Source organism: Rhinolophus sinicus, chromosome 14 (genome assembly GCF_057876585.1).
Source record: "Rhinolophus sinicus isolate RSI-liver-muscle chromosome 14, RSI-T2T, whole genome shotgun sequence".
NCBI lineage: Eukaryota > Metazoa > Chordata > Mammalia > Chiroptera > Rhinolophidae > Rhinolophus > Rhinolophus sinicus.
Window position 1 is genome coordinate 49132088 of NC_142514.1, and position 14228 is coordinate 49146315.

Consider the following 14228-nt stretch of genomic DNA (forward strand, 5'->3'; position numbering starts at 1 on the left):
ACATTTTAAGTGTTTAATGGCCACATGTGGCTAGCAGTTACTGTATTGAACAATACAAATATAGAAGATTTCCATCATTGTAGAACATTTTACTTGACAGCTCTGGCCTAGATTTTCAAGATCCTTTTTAACTCTGAGGTCCTAAGCAAATCAACGAAAGAAAAGAGTAAGATAGTAGGGATGCTGGGGGAATAAAAGATAAAAGAATGAAATATAATTGTCTTTAGAGGCATTAATTATCAATTATTGTCACTCAACACCTGTAGTTCATATCTGAAACAGAGCCCAATAATGAGTGTCTGGTTCAACCAGAAGTCTACACTTCTGTTTGGATCAAATTAACTACTAAAATAAATTAGGCATGTTGACAAACTAAATGCCACTTTGCAATCTACATTGTGACTACTTGTCTGACCTGCTCTTTGTCTCTTTCTTGTTATCCCACTGCTATAGCTATGAATGCAGTGTCCTACCTCTTTTCTGGGCAGAGAACATATACATTGAAGGTTTTCTTTAGAGTGAAATAGGCAGTAAATAGGATTTACATTTAATAATATCCCCTCAACTTTGATAATGACTGGTTTTGATTCTCTATTTGGGAATGAAATAAAATACCGTTCTGCTCATATCACACCTGTGTGTAATCCTGGGCACTTGACTCCTAGAAATAAATGAGACGTCTCTGATGTCTTGAAATACCTGAATGGCTTCCAAGCAGAGGAGAAAAGTTTTTTAAAATTATCTAACAGTATTTAGAAATAAGAAAGGTGATTTTTTTTTTTTACGTAATGTCCTTTCAGTAGAATGCTGGGAATTGACAGATGCATTAATTAATTCTATCAGGGCGTGCACTTTTGCTTGGCTTTCTATTTAGGTTAACTTGTAGAAAACCAATTGTAATGCAAATTCAAATAAATTTTATCTGTAGTGATATATTTCCCTCTGGTAGACAAGACAACCCTATAGTTTTAAATTTATTGCCTTATAAGATATTAACCAGCTTTGCATTGATTAGCATATTCACTTAACACTCTTGATCGACTTGACTTACATAAATCTGTCTTCATCTTTTTTTTGAATTTTTTTAACATCTTACTCTTTACTCATTAATCAATAGATTGAATAAAAACTTTGACATGTGTTCACTTTATATTTCTATGAGAGTCATGCTTTTTAACTTTTTGAAAATTATACTTAGAAGAAGCCTAATTTAGTTAGGTGATGCTCTTGGATCAAGTGCAGAAGATCAGGTGGGCTCAGTGGAAGCCACAGATTTTTAAATTACTATAATGAAGAACTTTCTGATAGAGTGGGCTGAATATCTTCCAGATGATTCTCAAGTTTACTCACCAACCCAGTTCTGTGCCCTGAGAGTTGATTTCTATGGGTTACATCAATGGAGTCTCTTAACCCAGGGTTGGGACTAGAGTAAGGCAAGAGAGACACCTAGGGCATGACATTTAAGAAGGCACTCACTCTTACCCCGCATTGCACGGCTCTGACAGTATGTGCCTCCTTAGACTCCTATATAGTCCCAGCCCTGTCTTAACCCTGGACTTTCGGTTGATTTTAGCTAATGGGAGACAATATAGGCACAAGAGGGCAAAAGGAAGTGAGGTTTCAGGGCATGTGTCATTACCCCAGCTTCCTCCCTAGGCTGTTACCATGGGCTGGCATCACATCCTCTCTCTATCACCATTTCTCTAACCCCTCCTTCCCTTCAACTAATATTGAAGGACAACTTGACTTGGAGCTGATGGGTCCTGGGAAAAACATACTGTTCCCCAATAAAGTCCTGGAAATACACACTGTTCCCTTTCTCCAATAAAATCTTAAAAAAAAAAAAAAATCAATTCCCTAGGCTTACAGTTTTTTTAATAGGTTAGTCCTATCCAGTCAAGAAACTTGAGCTAATTGTTACTATCCCTAATGAAGCTTCTCACGCCACCTCATGGTGAAAAGTGAGTAATGGGTGGGGCAAGAGACCATGAGTGTTACCATAGAGAAGTCCCTCTTGCCACAGGGAAACAAGAGGAGTGGGGAAATAATGTTTTTCCCTCACTTTCCCTTGCTTTTTGAATGTAATCATTAAGTTTATGGTCAACCATGGGTGTGTCTAGCACTCTCTGGAGAGGAGATTAGCAGCTATCCGGGAAGTTCTGCTCCTGCCTTTATGAGAGTGCTCCAACACTGTGCCTTTTGGGATTCTACAGGCATGGGGGTCAATAAGGTTAATTTTGCATCCAGAAGGCTCAAAATAGACATTAATTATTATATTAATTAAGTTAATTCAAAGACCATGGAATGTCAAGGTAAAAATTTCATTTATTATTTTATTTCCCATCTCATATAATGGCCAGCCTATTGCCCAGTATGCATCATTGGAAGTTCTGTTATGAGATTAACACTCCAATAATAAAATGCTAACAACATAGAGATGCCTGATTTTGAATAAAACTCCTCTCACTATAAAATTCCTGTGAGAAATTAAATTCAAAAGTCAGAGTCCCCCTAAAATTGTTTTAGTTTGTCCTTGTTATAGAAACAATTCCATTGTCTTAGTGACTTACAAAATCAAAAAATTATTTCTTGATCATGTTACATGAGGGCCATGAGTTGGTTGAGACTCTTCTGGGCTTTGCAGGACTCAGCTGGCCTCGGCTCCAGTGTCTTATACTGGCTCCCAGGCTCAAGGACTGGCCACTACCTGAGACATGCTATTCTTATGGAGGAGGACAGGAGCAAGAGGAGCAAAGGTAAATCATGCAAGTCATGTCTGCTCACATTCTATTGGCTAAAGTAAGTCACATGACCAAGTCCCAGTAAATGGAATAAGGAAATACATATGCTCCAGCTATGCAGAAGCATGGCAAAGGCAGGGAGGAAATGAGTAATTGTGAACAAACTGGAAATATTGTAAACAAGTGTTCAAAAATTTGCCCTTAGTCTCCAACTTCCACTTCTACTCCCTCTTTCTTACTTCCTTTCCTGCCACATCTCTCTTACTTCCGCATTCTTCTTCTTCTAGGGGATCATGTGATTACCCTAGATCCCCTAGAAGCAGAAGAATAGGCCCACCAATAATTCAGAATAATCTGCATTTTTTAAGGTCAGATAGCTAGTAACCTTAAATCCATCTGCAAAGTCCTTTCACAGCAGTAGCTAGATTAGTGTTTGATTGAATAACAAGGGGTGGGAATCTTGGGGAGACATCTTTGAAATTCTGCCTACCACACTGGCTTCAATGATAAAGTAAGAAAAATTACTTGTGAACATCTAGACATGTTACTTGTCTTCTAGAAAATTGGTCTACTCCAAATATCCATTCCTAGGGGTCAATTTTGATCATTTCCTTTTTGATAGGAAATCACCCACTTTACTTTTTAAAAATTTGTTGGCATAAATTTGCATGTAATATTTCTTACGATTCTTTTACTCTCTCTTGTATCTATGGTTCTTTTCTCATTCCTAACCTTATACTCATTTTTACTCCTCTCCTTTAAATCAGACTTGAGAAGGGCTAATCCATGTTAGTGTATTTTAAAAACAAACACACAAAACAACAACTTTTGCTTTTATTTATCCTTTTATACTATATTTTTATTTCTACTTAAGTATTTTTAGTGTTTATCTGTATTAATTTCCTATTGATAATTCTTTTGATTTATTTTATTATTTCTTTTTTCAAGATGAGAACTTTCAGATCCTTTTCATTATGGAAAAGGAGGAGAAGAGGAGGAAGAAAGAGGGGTGGGAGGGGGGACATGGGGAGAGAAAAATGAAAACTATAAACTTTCTTTTGAATCAAGTTGCTGTTGTACCATTAAGTTTTGGAATTGAGTCATTTCCTTTTCATTATTTTCTACTTTGTAATTTAAGTTTTGATTTCTTTCTAATCCTTTCATTTTTCCAATAGTAAATATATTTGGATTTTGCTTTATTTTTATTCCTAATTTTATTGGATTATTTTTAAAAGTCTTTACATTTATTTATTTTTTTTAAAGATTAGGTGTTTTTGTGTAGCTTAGAACATAATCTATTTTCTAGGGACAAACTACAAAATTTATTTTCTCTGTTTCAAAGAAACAACTGTCTATATCCATTATATCAATTTTACTAATTGCATTTTATAATTACTCTGTATCCATACTTTTATTTTATTTTATCTGTTTAACTCTGAAAGAGACGAATTAAGGTCCTTCGCTATCATTTATTTTTACTATATTCTTCTGGGATTTCTAATAGTCTGCTTTACATAATTAGCCACTTTGTTTGAGATAATACATACAAAGTACACCAAAGGTGTTGTGCATTGTATGTTATACTGCTGAGAACTGTCTCCAGCTGGATCCCTTTAGATGGGTTGCTATTTTCCTTCGCTGGCTCAGGAAGCTGAGGTCTGCCTATTGCAGTATCTAGTGAGCACAGTCATGGAAATGGTAAAGTCTTGCCTGTTATGGACAAGAATCTAGTAGACCACAGTTCCCTGGTTAGGCAACTGAAGGAAAGTTCATGGATCTCTGACTTCTAGTTTTCTTACAGGTTTAGTGCCTCCTGGGGCCCAATGAGACCAGGAATACTTTTAAAGGGCCAAAGGCAACCTTTCCCTCGGATAATCCACATATCCCAAGTGGCCAGCTACTCTGTTTCCCCCAATAAAAGACCTAGCCGGACCATCAGTTCTAATGCGTCTTTTGGAGCAAAAATTAATATAAGACCTGGTATATTATATTATACCCAGTATTATATTATATTGTATTGTATTGTATTGTATTGTATTGTATTGTATTGTATTGTATTGTATTGTATTATATTATATTACATTATATTGTATTATATTAATTTTTGCTCCAAAAGACGCATTAGAGCTGATGGTCCAGCTAGGTCTTATTTGGGGGGAAACACGGTAGCCTAAGACAGAGCACAACCTCAACCATTGCCTTGTGACTCAGAGACTTTTCTCCAGGGCCATAGTCAGATTTCAGCATCAGAATAGAAACCACATCTAACCTTGCACTCCACTGCTTGAAGATCCTAGTAGCTGTTTTGTTTAGGGGCTGATATATTTAAGCTGAGAATAGAAGAGAAAGGTGCTGAGTTTAGGTTACCAACTTCCCAGAATCCACTGCTCCAGCTGTCCAGCTGTTTTAATGGAGAATCCTCAGCCAAATGGAATTTTTAAGTTGTTTGAATGTCTTCCTGAAGGCACAAGCATCAGCAGAAACTTCCAAAAATAAATAATACAAAAATCCCTACTTCTAATTTGAAGCTATTTTTCGGTTACGGTCCAAATACTGTAGTTAGGTTTATCATTTAATTTAGAAAAGACTGAAGTAAGAAACTTAAGGGAACATCTTTTAAGAAGTTATACTTACATTAAGAGCAGTAGAAAAGGTGGGAATAGGAAAGGAATCTTTAACGAATGCTTATCACACTCAAGGTACACCACATTTTTTAAATCCTAAAAAACATAATACTGTACTAAAGTACTCTCCCCATCTTAAGGAGGGGATACAGTAAACTGAGGCTCAGATAGTTTACAATATTTGCCCATGTTCACGCATATAAACAGTGAAATGGCAATGTAATAATATACTTAAAATATTCAATACTTTATAGGATTTGTTACCAAAATTATTTAGCTTATGAAGGATAAGTTATTCTTTTAAATTATTTAACAATTCAGATAAAAGTTATACTTTTAGAAAGTTATACTTGGAAAAGGCATTACATATAATAGTAATGAAGTTCTAATATTTTCTAACAAAAAGCTACTTGAAATTTTACAAAGCCTTTTAAATTACATGAATTGCCAAAGTAATGCTATTTTCCAATGATTATCCAAAATACTGATATGATTAATTCCACATGCATCAAGTTAATGGTACATTTGTCTAATTTTATATTCAATTATAGAGCAAGGTTATTAACATGATTTGGCTTCCAAGAGTGAATTTCCAGAGTCAGTCTATGACATTCTTGGTCCACAGCATACTTTATTGTTGGAATGCTGCTGATTTGAGGAATCTAATTGAGATAACAGAAATGAGCTAGTTCCTCTTGATAATTATTTCCTAATTTTGTCTTCTTATTTAGTAAAAATTTTGTTTTTTCTTAAACAGACTACTGTGGATTTGTAACTCCAATTGTTATGTTTGCTTTCTTATACTATCCATAAGAACATTACTATAGATAAGAATTTCATCTATGATCTTGGAATTTTGTTATCTGCTTCTTGATACCCAAATATTGCTGTATAAACAATATTTTATGAGGCTTTTAATTTCCACTTGACAAGTTTAACAAATCATCCAGTGGTGTTACAGTATCTAATTTATAGATTTTGAGCACATTTTTTAAAGGCTTTGAGCAATATTTGACAGGTGAGGCACTTAATTTGCTCATTGGTTTTACTGTAGATAACATGCTTTCAAATTTACCGTTTTTAGCACTCATTTCTTGAGTAACAGTTTTATCGAGGAAACCTACACATTTTTTGGTTAGGCTGGAAAGAGTCTCTGAGAATTTATAGGGTTTATTCCAAGATGCATTTTCAAATGTCTGCATACTCGTTTTCTTCTTTCGTTTATTCTCTACAACCCTATTGCCCACTTCAAGAGACATTCCTTGTATACTTTTCCTCCATGCTGTAGGCATAGTTCTTTTGGGTTTTGAAGCAGTAATAAATTTATCATTAATTAAAGATTTGAGGATTTCATTATTTCTTTCTAAAACAAAATTTACTCTTTCATATGGGAAAGTATTTCTATTTTCCATAGGATGGGGAAGAAGCCTTTTTTTTGTCAAAATTAACGTTTGTACATATCCAGTCTCATGGAAAATTATGGGATTTGTGTCATTTTGTTCCTGTGGATTAAAGAAAAGAATACTTAGTCATTCAGTCCATTGCGGCATATATTTTTAAACATGGAAATAAAATGGTAGAATATTCTAAAGATGACTACACAAAAGTTTTTAATATAAACAATAGTGGTATTCAAACACACAAAAATCACGTACCAAAACCTTCTTGAAATAAAGTGGGATATGAAGAAATAATATATATTTAAATGTTTAAGGTGTTATTTTTGGGGAATAGTAAGTACAGTTGGTAGGATAAAACATTGTTCTGGCATTTCTCAGGTTTCCATGTCCAGAAATAAGAAACATACCAAAAAATGGTTTGAGTCAGAGATCATCAGAGACATAACTGACTACAAGCCCAAATTACAAAGTCTAGGTATCCTAATAAGTAATTCAGAAAATCTAAAATTATCTTTACAACGATTATATTTGTTATTGCATCCCAACACTTAGCACATAAAAAGTGCTCAATATATATCTGCAGCATAAAATAGCCAAAGTAGTAGATTGACTTTAAAAATAGATTTTTATCACAGTAGTAGCAAAACCTGTGTGTATGAGCTACTTACTAAACACTTTCCCACATTTCTATTCTAATTCTAAAAGATTAACTCCAAAGAAACTGGTAAATAGGAATATTACCAGAGTTTAGTTTGCAAACTTTAACTCAACGATTGCTACTTTTCCTTTAAAAATATAATTAATGAAATAAGAAACTGGGATCCACCTAATTGTATATTAGTGTACTTCATTTGAAAGATATTAATTACTGCCTATGGTTATGGGAAAAGTGACAAAAGTTTTGCAATCTGCTGGTGATGCCAATGTTACCTACTTAGCCACAGTAGTAGAGATTTGTCACATTTTTGGTCTGTCCAACACCTTACGGAATTTTCCACCATACAAGTCTATGTACCCTAGGTATTAACATAAGCAGAAACTAGCTTTATCAGGCTCCCCGGAGGTTAGGGAATAGGCATGTGACCTAGGGCTTGACAATAAAATATTCCTAAGACAGTCTTTAGTTCAGAAAAAGCAAGCACTGTGTAAAAGCAGGCATTGTGAAAACATTCTAATGAGGATGGTGTTAGACATACTAGTGGGAAAGGTCTTAGAAATAGTGTTCCCTGCCCAGAATCAGAGTTGTAAACTGTTATCAGTGACAATAGCACGGGCCCCAGTAGAGCAGTCTGAGGTTGTAATCGGGTGAGTCCTGATTAGATAGCTTTCAAACCAGATTGTCTTTCCAGACTCTGTGAGCTGCCAAAATAGCCTTTAATAAATGTATTTTCTGGTTGAAATAGCTAAAATAGATTGCTAGAAAAACAATATATGATCAAGTCATTTAAAAATATTTTTATTGTATTTTTCTTTCATAATCTAGAAAAATTTGATAAACACTTCTTCATGAAAAACACACAACATTTTCAGCTGGTGCAAAGGAATCCCGTTTGAGGGTGGCAGTTCTAAAGAGAGCATTAAGAATTTACGTGTTGTTGTCACCTCAGAATGTAAAACCAAGAGAAGGACTTATCAAATGTTCTGGTCACTAGAATATAATATTTCCACAAGCAGTAATAATACACGTATTTACTGAACACCGTTAATAGGTACTCTTACCATGTGAGAAGTTACTGTTTTTGCCGGACTAATGTTGATTATCTTGGCATTTGGCCTTTTCAATTCATCCTCAAAGCATAAGGGGAGCAAGCTTTTTTTTTCTCCTGAACAATACTCACTTAACCAATCATTTCTAACAGAATTATTTTCTTTTGTATTTAAACCATTCATCTGTGGAGAAGTTCTTCTGAAAATGAAGAGAACTTCAGTCTAAGTGTCTACAGGGCTGATTTCAGTTTGTCAGTTCTTGTCTGCCTCCCCCATTCTTCAAAGACAGTGCCAACATCTCCCCCTAGCCTTCTGCCATAGACTTACAACCTGACAAGACCATTCCTTCTTGCCTGGTTTGTCGGGGGAGGGGGAGAAACAGTAAAAGCTGTGGTGGAAGCAAGACGGTAATGTGTATGCGTCTTTGGTGTCTGTGTGGGGAGAAGGTGTATTATGTAGGTTGAGGAGAACACCAAAAGTAGAGGGGTATTTCCACATTCTTTGTTGAGATTCTGAGAGAAGTGCTTTGCAAAGACGCTTCCTGCCAACAAAGGGTGGCCCCAGCTTTGTTATCAGGATGGAATAATGTGGTTAGGCAGAGAGAGAATATAGTTTTCATTCCACATCTCTTTTGGTTCACATGTGACATGGACACTGAGTTTAGACTCACCAAGGGGCTTTCCATTGCAAGGGTGAGGTAACCCACAGCAAGGGCTTGGCATAGTGATGGACAGTCTAAGGGCAGATGAAAGACGTGACAGAGACTCAGAAAGCACTACCATGCTAATGAGAAGTGAGAGTGGACCTATCCAAATTCAGACAGAATAGACCATAAGCTCATGAAGCACAGATGGCAGCAGCCACAGAACACCCAGGAGTGAGACCAGCAGTACAAGGACATTGACCAAGACCCTAGTCAAGTACCTTATTCTCAATGTCACAAAGTGCAGTGAGCCTCTCACTCATCTACTCAACTACCATCTCAGAAAGACTCAGATAAACCTAAAGAGACTACATAGTATTGCTCCAAACAAATTTTAAAACACACTGGATTAACACTTTTTTTCATTACACAGAGTTTGAGGATCTCATAAGATCAGAACTTCATACAAAAATAAAAAACTACATGTCTCACATTCATGTTTTAGTGTAATTAAATTTGTATCTCTACTACAAAAACAGAATTGCATTCTCTCCATTCATTTGCCCATGTCTTTCTCTCCATTTGACTATAAACTTGCGGCAGACAGAATATGTGCTCAAGGTCTGAATGCAATGCTGACTAGCTAAGCAGTCTAGGACCAGTCATTGGATTGCACTATGGGCCTAAATAGTAATAGTGAGCCAGAATAAATTCATGCTGATCTAGAAAAAAAAAAAGCAGAACTCTTCCTATTAGAAACATCATTGAACAGAACAAAATATTAAAAATTTTAAAATAAATTACCTTTCATTTACACAATCTTCTAAGTGACCAACCAAATCAAATGATTCCTTAGTTTTATTTTCAGTATGAGCTGAAATGATAGAAGATTTCCATAAAAGGCATACATATATATATTTTCTATAGTGGCATTTAGAAAATATCTTGTATAAAATATTTTACAATATAAAATAACATACAGGAAGCACTTGGTATAGTGCCTGATCTGTAGTAGTTATTCAATAAAAACTTCAGAGAACAAGATCGAACTGGAAAAGCCTGAGATCAAGGATCTAATGTTTGGCTAAGATAAACCAAACATAAAACTAGTCCTGGAGATTTTTGTGGAAGAAAGGCATTCCCAAATTTTCACACCCAATATGTAAAGTCATTAGTAGCCAGTAGGAAGTCTCAGATGGTTAAACACTGTATGGAGTGAAGTTAGTTTGGAATAAAATGTCCTAGTTTTAATTCAGTACATTTTTCTTCTCTACTTTTCTTCCTTTTAAAATTCATTTTGGCCAGGATAAACTTGTATTTATGTTGCCAACTTTCCCAGAAGTTTTAATTTGGGACTTTGATAAAAGAATTATAATGCCTCTTCTGTAAAGAGAGTCAGGAAATTTTATAAAGGGAAATTTGTTTTGCTGAGAGAGAACAGCCTGTCACTGCTATCAGGGAACACTTTGGAGAACATGTGACACTTAAGTAGACTCTTAAAGAATAATGTGTAAACAGAGGGTTGCTTATTTAATAGTCCTTCCCCCGCCTCCGTTCTTTGCTAACAGAACTCTGATCTTATGTATCTCAGAACTCCTCCAAGCAAATAGGTCCTTCAAGGGAGGCTGGGCTCCTTCCTAACTCGAGGGAGTCGATCTTGAGTGATCTGAGCCTATGTTTTTCAAAATGTGAGCTACAACCCATCAATTTAGATACTAAATCAACTTAGCATCTCTGATCAGCATTTTAAAAAATGAAATAGAAGAGATTGCATCACATGGATCCTTAGTAATAACTGTACAAAACACTAAAATTCTGTACTCTAGTTAAGCTGAAAAAGACAAAAATTAAGACACCATGAATGTGTATCTTCTGCTCCATATATATATCATATATATTAGTTGTGATATGAAAAGTATTTCTTACTGTGGGTTGCGTTAAAAGTTGAAAAAACGGATTTAAGCCTATAATGATTTATTGATTTAGACATTGGTGCATGAAGCTATTCTAGCCAAGGAGACACAAGGGGAAGCCTGCTGGATGGCTTCAGGGAACATTTTCCTTCTTCTTATAAAGGGACCAAAAAGCTGTTCTTTTTTTCACTGGATGTTGTTACTTACACAGGTTCTCTTAACTAATAGTCACCATATTATACAGCAAGCTAGGAGGATGAACTCCTTGGTAAGACAGTTGAAGAAGTTGAGGAAAGATGGAGGCTATTTGATGACATCATTAAACTCCAGAATTAACCAACCCTAGAACTGCATGACTGAGGGACTTTTTGTTATTTGAGATTATAAGTATCTTTATTCTTTAAGCCACGTGTAATCAGATTTTCTGCAGCTAAAAGGGCCCCAACTATTAAAGATGAATTGGAATCTATCACGTGGAACAATATGTTCTGATCACAGAGAACAGAATAGATCAAATCACACAGTAGTTGGAACAGACTGTTCATTATGATTAGAATCAGTATGGATAAAGAGATAGAATAAAAGCCTAGAAAGACCTTGTATACTATGCTAAGGAACCTAGAGTTTACCATTTTTGTATTAGAGAGTCTTCAGATGTTATTAAGTAGTGAAATAATGTAGTAATATGATCAAATTCTGATGTTCCTTGGTTAAAGATTTTCTTAATGCCTATATCTTAAAGTTAGATGCAGTTAATTTTCAGTTACTTCGATATAAACACATAGTGTATATACCTATAAATAAAATGGAGTCTTTTTCCTTCTTATAAGCACTAGATTGAATGCTGGGTACAGGAGAAGGGACTGTAGAATCCAATGTTCGTTTACATTCTTGTCTATGCTGTGAATATAGGTCATGTAAGGGCTTAGCATTTTCTACCTAAACATCAGAAAAAAAATGGAAAAATGTTTTAGAAATTATTTCTTTCCATGTATATTGATAATTTATACTTCATGATTCTCATTTGGAATATCTAATTATGATAACTAACAGTTGTCTAGTTCTTTGAATACTTTCAAATACAATGCTTATTTAACTCTCAAAAAAAAAAACCACACAAACCTATGAGATAGGTGTTATTTGCACTTATGGATGAGGAAACAAATCTACAAATTTTTAAAATTTGCTTACGCTTACACTTTTTATTAATTTTTACTATTCTTTATCTTTAAAACCTAGCCTTCATATCCATATAAAATTTATTTCTCCAAATGCAGGGAAAGTCTAAACTTCAAATACAGAGAAACAAATATCTCAGTTTAAACAGAAACTTTACTCTCTCATACACAGAGTAGGTACAGTAAATAGTCCTGAGTAAAGGGGGAGAAACTGGAAAAAATAATCTAGATTGTCCTAAATTAGGGTCTCAGATTAGATTTATATGCTTTTACTTAAATACAAATATCTAGATATCCAAAATATACATATGGATATACATATGCAAGTATACACTGCATAACTTGTGACCCTCTATCCACAAACCAAATATTTGGTTAGTACCCACAATTTTTTTCACATTAGGCACAGAATATATTTAGTTTTGGATAATATAAGATAAAAATAAAGCATAGGACAAAAATCTAAGCCATAAAGAGCTCACATCCTTATTGGATAGATATGATTAATATACATGAAACATTAGGCAATAATATAATAGAGAAATATTCCTAAGAACCAAACTAATCAATAAATGAGTTTAGAAAAGAGGGATATTGGTGAGGGCTGCAATAGACAGGAAAGATTTCATCAATGAGGAAGAACTTAATGCTAGGACTTGAAAATTAGGGCATCTCAGAGGAGGCCAACAACATAAAACTAAAATATTCATAAGACAGTCAAGAACACAGAGTATTTAGAGTGGGGGTGGGAATTTATCATTTATTGAATATAAAAGATAAGTTTGAATAGGTAAGAAGGATAGTTGTGAGAGGAATAAGCTATGGATGTCTTGAACATCAAACAGAAACTTTAACATAAAGAAAAATTACTAAAATTGACTTGAGAAGAAGAAAATTAGAACATACCCATAATTCTTAAAAGAAATGTAAAGAAGTTTCAAATAACTACCTTCAAAAGAGTAAGCAGGCCCAAATAGATTTATGGATAAACGCCTTCAAAATTTATGTAACAAATAATTCTTATGCAATGTAATATCAATTAAATTAAAATTAAACAACAACAACAAAAACAACAATTTTTCAGTTTTTTTATAAGCTAACATAGTCTTGACACCAAAGTCTGAAAAGATGATGCACCATAAGAAGCCTACAAACTAATCTCACATAGGACTTCAAGAGCTTTCACAAATTGAAAATAAAATACTATTCAACACTATCCTAATAGAACAATTCATAATGGCAAAATGAAATTATCAAGAAATGAAAGGTTACTAATAGATATGTTACTATAATTCATCGCCCAATAAGTTAAGGGAGAAAAACAATGTAATTATTTTCATAGCTACAATATTTAAAATACATTTGATGAATTTAACAACCATCATTGATAAGAACTGTAATAAAACTACAAAGAGAATACTTTCTTAATAAGATAAAGAATAATCTTACAATAATTTAAAAAATTATACCTATGTAAAACCAATAGCCAACTTTATAGTTAATAGTAATACATTAGTCTATGGCATGACAAGAATGACACCTAGCACCGCTATTATTTATAAATGTTTAGGAACTACTGAGCAATGCAGTAGGAAAAGATAATGGAAGTAGTAAAAACTCTGGGTAATTCTGATTCAATATGGCTGAGTAAGCCCCTGTCAGACACACCCGCTCTCAGGTAACAACTATAAACTCTAGACAAAATACTCTAAACACACACACACACACACACACACACACACACACACACACACACGCACACGTTACCTGAAGGTCCTGGAGAGTGAACAAAAGCAAATGACAAAGAAAGAGCATTGAAACTTGGAATAACTAACTTGCATGGGGAGAAATTTCTATTTTTATGGCTTTTAGTTTGAAGGCCGGCTGAAGTTGGCACTCTACGGGGTATCTAAAACTGACAGAAAATGTACTCTTTCTGGCCAGGAGAACCAGAGGATAAAATTCAGGGTGACCAAAGCTCCTGAAAAGTGAGGAAAGAATGATAAGAAGAAAGCCAAAGAC

The 14228-nt window shown here is 34.5% G+C and overlaps 1 protein-coding gene across 1 annotated transcript in view; it reads right to left on the reverse strand.

Annotated features, from left to right (window-relative positions):
• Positions 1-5818: 5818 nt before the first annotated feature.
• The window catches only part of C14H1orf141 (chromosome 14 C1orf141 homolog), a 163148-nt gene continuing 154738 nt past the window's right edge, over positions 5819-14228 (reverse strand). Inside the window, exons 9-12 of the mRNA XM_019730956.3 lie at positions 11823-11967; positions 9920-9989; positions 8485-8671; positions 5819-6867 (exon numbers count right to left, since the gene is read on the reverse strand). Coding sequence (XP_019586515.3) covers positions 6280-6867; positions 8485-8671; positions 9920-9989; positions 11823-11967 — 990 coding nt within the window. The 3' untranslated portion in view covers positions 5819-6279. The remainder of the gene's footprint in view (positions 6868-8484; positions 8672-9919; positions 9990-11822; positions 11968-14228) is intronic.